At 45.3% G+C, this 5697-nt stretch overlaps 1 protein-coding gene across 1 annotated transcript; it reads right to left on the reverse strand.

Annotated features, from left to right (window-relative positions):
- Positions 1-296: 296 nt before the first annotated feature.
- Positions 297-765, reverse strand: LOC119823290 (small ubiquitin-related modifier 2-like). The gene has a single exon (XM_038343219.1). The coding sequence runs from the start codon at positions 763-765 to the stop codon at positions 478-480; it is 288 nt and encodes a 95-aa protein (XP_038199147.1). The 3' UTR covers positions 297-477.
- Positions 766-5697: the final 4932 nt, after the last annotated feature.

The raw sequence follows: 5697 nt of genomic DNA on the forward strand, positions 1-5697 counted from the left end.
GGTTTTACAATGATAAATGAAAAACATTAAAATTCTCCAAACGAACAGGGTATGCAAGGATTTTGTGGTTTCTTTTGTTAAAATATTGAGAGCAAAATAACTTATTAGAATATAAAGATAAGAGCTGAACGAGCATGCCTCTAATGGGGCAGGGGGTATGCTGAATGAGCATGCCTCTAATGGAGCAGGGGGTATCTTCACAGAACCATACTTTCCCCCCGGACCAGCTCCATCTGCTGTCAATCAAAACAGAACATTGGCCATTTAGTTTAAAAAAGAAGGAAAAAAGCGCAATGTGCTTGTGCACATACACCAGTTACTTTATGTACAATAAAGAAATGGGGACAGGGAAATGAAAGAATAGAGAAAACTATACTGTAGTAGTCAGGATGTGGTGGAACCAAATTGCGGCTTTCTAATTGCGAATGTATTCTTGGTCTATAACAAAATTCTGGAGTAAAGTAGCAGGTTCCCTTTTTAGTAGACACCTCCTGTCTGCTGCTGGAGCACATCAATCATATCTCCATCCTCCATTTCCAGCTGTGCAGGTGTGTCTGTTTCATTGATTGGCTGCCCATCAAACCGGAATCTGATCTGCCTCATTGACAAACCCTGTCGTTCACAATAGGCTTTCATTAGTTTACTAAGTGGTGTATGCCTCTTAATTTTAAACTGCACCACAGAGCCATCCTGCCCTGCCACCTTCAAATTAATATGGTCGTTGTTCTCGGTCTTGACTCCTTCCTTGGGTTTCTCGTTGGCCATGGTGAACGCCCGAGTCTCCTCAGCTGCTGCTTCACAAAAGAGGCACCAGGTCCGCACTGAAGGAGCACCTATCTTGGCCATTCTTACAGGTGTAAGATGGAATCTGAGTTGTTTTGGTTTGCATTTCTCTGATGACTAAGGATGTTGAACATTTCTTTAAGTGTCTTTCAGCCATTTTAGATTCCTCTGTTGAGAGTTCTCTGTTTAGGTCTGTACTCCATTTTTTAATTGGATTATGTATTCTTTTGGTGTTCAGTTTCTTGAGTTCTTTGTATATTTTGGAGATCAGAACTCTGTTTGATGTGTGGTTAGTGAAGATCTTTTCCTATTCTGTAGGCTGTCATTTTGTCTTGTTGACTGTGTCCTTTGCTTTACAGAAGCTTTTCAGTTTCAGGAGGTCCCATTTATTAGTTTCTCTCAGTGTCTGTGCTGCTGGGGTTCTATTTAGGAAGTGGTTCCCTGTGCCAATGCATTCAAGTGTACTTCCCACTCTCTCTTCTAAACGGTTCAGTGTGTCTGGTTTCATGTTGAGGTCTTTGATCCATTTGGACTTGAGTTTTGTGCATGGTGATAGATATGGGTCTATTTTCATTCTTCTACATGTTGATATCCCGTTATGCCAGCACCACTTGTTAAATATGCTTTCCTTTTTCCATTTGATATTTTTTTGCTTCTTTGTCAAAAATCAGGTGATCAAAGATATGTGGATTGATATCAGAGTCTTCTATTCAGTTCCATTGGTCCTCCTGTCTGTTCTTATGCCAATACCAGGCTGTTTTCAGTACTGTAGCTCTGTGGTAGAGTTTGAAGTCAGGGACTGTGATGACCGAGGCAGTTTTTCACTGGGATCCAGGGCTCACCACTTATGGCTCTTACCATCTCTGCTTTCTGCTTTCCCAGCACTGTGTTTACAGGCACACAACACTAAGATTGGCTTTTCTGTGTGTGCCGGGGATTGAACTCAGGTCTTCATGCTTGTGCAACGAGCACTTTACACCAGCTGAGTCATCTCCTCAGCCTCAGCAATGTCAGAATTAAACCCAGGGACCAGTTCGTGTTAGACAAGTATGAGACCATTGAGCTATATCCCTGGTTGGTGGGTTTGGGAGTATAGATCTTACATACTTCAGATCTGACTAATCTCTAGTATTTAACATTGCTAATTCTGTGCTGTTGTAAGTGGTAATATTTTAAACTCTCTACTTCCTATTATTTAAAGCTAACGCATAGACATAGTATGTGCTTTCTTCGCTTCCTACCGATAGACATCAGACTCCAATGCCCTCTCTGCCACCAACCCTCTGCTGACTCTGAAAATCAAATGCATTTTTCCCTCTTGCGAATGTGAGAGTATCTTGGTTGTCTCCTTAGAACCTAGACTCTGCCCACTGCTTAGATGCTTTCCCCGCCACACTGGAAACGTGACTTAAAGTGACCAGCACAGGGTTAGCGTTCAGCAGGGATTTGCTGAAGTGATGCATGGATGGGTGCAGGAATGAAAACACACAGAGCATTCCGTCACCCCTCATCCTGTGCATCCATCCGTCTAACCCTTCCAAAGAGACTGCAGGTTAAGAAGGTTTCCATAACTGATAGCGGAGAAGAGAGAGGCGCGTGCACAAAGGCAAGAGGCCGCCTCTGTCTAGAAAGGACATGGCTAAGGGAGAATTATTACACTTGGCACAGGCTGCCTTGTAAGAACAACAACAACTAATATTTACTAAGCACTTGCTATGTGCTGACACAATGCAAAGTGATTTACACACACGGTTTCATCAAAGCTCCCCGCAGCCTAGGAGGTTGGTGGTCCCTGCCCCCTGTGTTAAAAATGAGACCGAGATCCAAAGAGGTCAACTAAGTTGTCCAAGGTCATGGAACGAACTTGGAAGAGGCAGAGATAGAATTGGGAATCAGTCCTGATTCCAAGCCGTGTCCTTAACCTCAAGTTGGGCTGGCTGAGACATGCTGTTGTTCTTACAAAGTGTTTGTAGACCTGGCATTCAGGAGCCATGATTGGTTTATTCCTGCTCACTCCGCAGAGCCTACACACTGTATCTAGTAGTCTCCTCTGTGTCTGGAAGTCTCCACAGAATGTTTAGCATCAGATCGATCAAAAGGAAGCTCTCCTGGGAAGATAGACACACTTCAATTTCTCCACAAACTGATTAACGCTGGTGCATATTCCAAATAAAGCAAACAAAAGACTCTGAAATGTGACATGAAGGCAGATCCACCAGAGTCCACAGAATCTGAGGAAAATCTTGCTGGTAAATTGTTCAAATTTTCTTTTTGTCTCACACCAATATCCTAGGCTCAAAGCTACAGAAACCAGTAATGTGCAGAAAAATTGAATGAATGAATGAATGAATGAACGAACAATCAATCAATCAATGAAACAAACAAATACTTCTGCCCCTTCTTTCCTTTTCTCTCTCGTTAAAGGGTTAGGGATGGATAACCTAAGGAGACACCTTTTGGACAATAAAAGCTCCACTCCAGCAAATTCCCCAGCAAACACTGTAGCCCACTCCCTACCCAAGCCCACAAAACATGGGGAAGCAAGCCTGCACTTTAGTCCTTACTACATGAGACAGGTAAAGGCAACTGGGGAGGCTAGGTGCTCATCTCTCCAGTGGTAGCAAAACCCTCCCTGGAGGTATGTGGGGGGCCCAGCAGCAGCGAGGCACCCCTTCCTTCTTTCCTCTCTGCATTGGAGAGCTAGCAGGGGAGGCTTTGGCTAACAGCCCTTGCTTCCAGGATGATGTTGCTGGGGGCCTAGAAGGGGCTCTGAATTCTCAGGTACGGTCATTGGAGGGCAGATGAGAAATCCATGTCTCCCCCACTTTGCAGTTACAAGAGATGATGATCTTACCTCCTTAACTGCGCAGCCTTGTCAGAAGCGCTCAGCTAAAAGGGAGAGTTTAATAAGATGGAGAGTTATCTCATACCCGAAATGTCTGAGTTTCAACTGAAAATCACTCTTCATACGAAGAACCAGGAAAATCTCAAACTGAATTTAAAAAGACAGTCAATAGGTGTCAACGGAGAAGTGGGAAAAATGTTAGGATTATCCAACGAAGACTTAAAGCAGCTGAAACAGGCAGAAAAATGTTGCAGGGGTGCTGGGGGTGGGACTCCATGGCGGAGCCTGGGCTGGATCTCCCGCGCTGGGGAAGTTAAATGCTGGGATGCAGTTTAGCCGTGAAGCTCCTGCCTGGCTTGTGTGAGGTTCTGGGTTCAATCTCCAACATCTGGGTTCAAGGGGAGGGAGGGAGAGAGGGAGGGAGGGAGGGAGGGAGGGAGGGAGGGAGGGAGGGAGGGAACCATAGAGGCCAGAAGGAAGTGGCTTTGACAGTTAAGGACTATTAGTGCAGAAAATCCAGCAAAAAGCTTTTTCAGAAATGTGTTAGTAACTGTTGTATTGCTCTGAGGAGACACCATGATCAGGGCAGCTTATAGAAGACAGCAATTAGTTGGGGCCTTGCAGAGAGAGAAAGAGAGAGAGAGAGAGAGAGAGAGAGAGAGAGAGAGAGAGAGAGAGAGAGAGAGAGAGAGAGAGAGAGAGAGAGAGAGAGAGAGAGAAGAAGTCTGGGGCTGGCATGGGCTTTTGAAACCTCAAAGCCCACCCCAATGGCACACCTCCTCCAACAAGGCCACACCTCCTAATCCTTTCTAATCCGCCCACCAGCTAGGAACTAAGCACTCATGGGTGCCATTCTCATTCAAATCACCAGAAGAAGTGAAGAAGATAGAGCCACTTTGGAACATAATTCTTATAAATCGTCACACTCTTGCCATACATTCCTTTCCATTTGTCCGGTGGGCGGGGGTGGGGTGGAGAGCAGTGAACATTACGACCACACAAAACCTACAGCGAATCTTCACATCACCAAAACGTAGAAGTAATTAAGATAGTCTTTAGGCGGTAAGTTGAATAACCTGTGCGGTATATGGAGAACTAGTCCGCACTAAAACGGTCAGCTACTAAAGCCACAGGAAGCATGGAGGCGACATACGTGCTTACTATGATGTGAAAGAAGGAACTGTGGGAAGGTTGTGTACCATCAGCTTTCAGCCACATGACGATCTGGCAAGGGCAGAGCTGGAAATAGAAAAAATATCATTGGTTTCCTGGAGATATGAGGAGGGGAGGGTGAGTAGGTGGTGCACAGGATTCTTTGGATGGTGAAAACGCTCTATATGGAGCTATCCTGGCAGATGCATGCTAGTATCCATTTGCCTAAGCCCATAGAATGTACAACACAAGAATGAGCCCTCCAGTAAATGTCAGACTTTAGTTGGTAATGGTGCCTAATGCAGGTTCATCAGTGAAAGGGGGGGGAGGGAAGAGAGGGAGGGGTGGCTTGAATGAAGACGCTATCAAGATGAAGGAAAAGCAGATGGTGACCTCTGCAGAAAGAGTGGCTAACGGGAGTTCCTTAAGTGGAAAGAAAAAGGTCAAAGAAGGAAACGTGGGTGTTGGCTGTTAAAGTGCCTGCTTTGCAAGCATGGGGACCTGAGGTCAGATCCCCAGCACCCACCTATAAAACTGGGTACAGTGATTGGGCAGTGGTGGCACACACCTTTAATCCCAGCACTCGGGAGGCAAAGGCAGGCGATCTCTGTGAGTTTGAGGCCAGCCTGGTCTACAGAGATAGTTCCAGGACAGCCAGGGCTACACAAAGAAGCCCTGTATCAACAAAACAAAACAAATCAAAATAAAACAAACAAACAAACAAAAAAAGAAAAAGAAAAGAGGGGGTGCACAGTGGTGATCACCTGTTGTCTTAGCCCTGGGGAAGTGGAGATGGAGGCTCCTGCAGGAAGGATACTGGAAGATACTGGCCAATTAGTCTGGGATTGATGAGCTCCAGCTTCAACTAGAGACCCTGACTCAAAAGATTAGAAAGCAATAGAGGAAGACAGCTGACA

This window comes from Arvicola amphibius, chromosome 1 (assembly GCF_903992535.2).
Source record: "Arvicola amphibius chromosome 1, mArvAmp1.2, whole genome shotgun sequence".
NCBI classification, from domain to species: domain Eukaryota; kingdom Metazoa; phylum Chordata; class Mammalia; order Rodentia; family Cricetidae; genus Arvicola; species Arvicola amphibius.

Excerpts from the sequence above, each read along its gene's own strand:
- LOC119823290 (XM_038343219.1), bottom strand. The coding sequence starts at position 765 with ATGGCCAACGAGAAACCCAAGGAAGGAGTCAAGACCGAGAACAACGAC.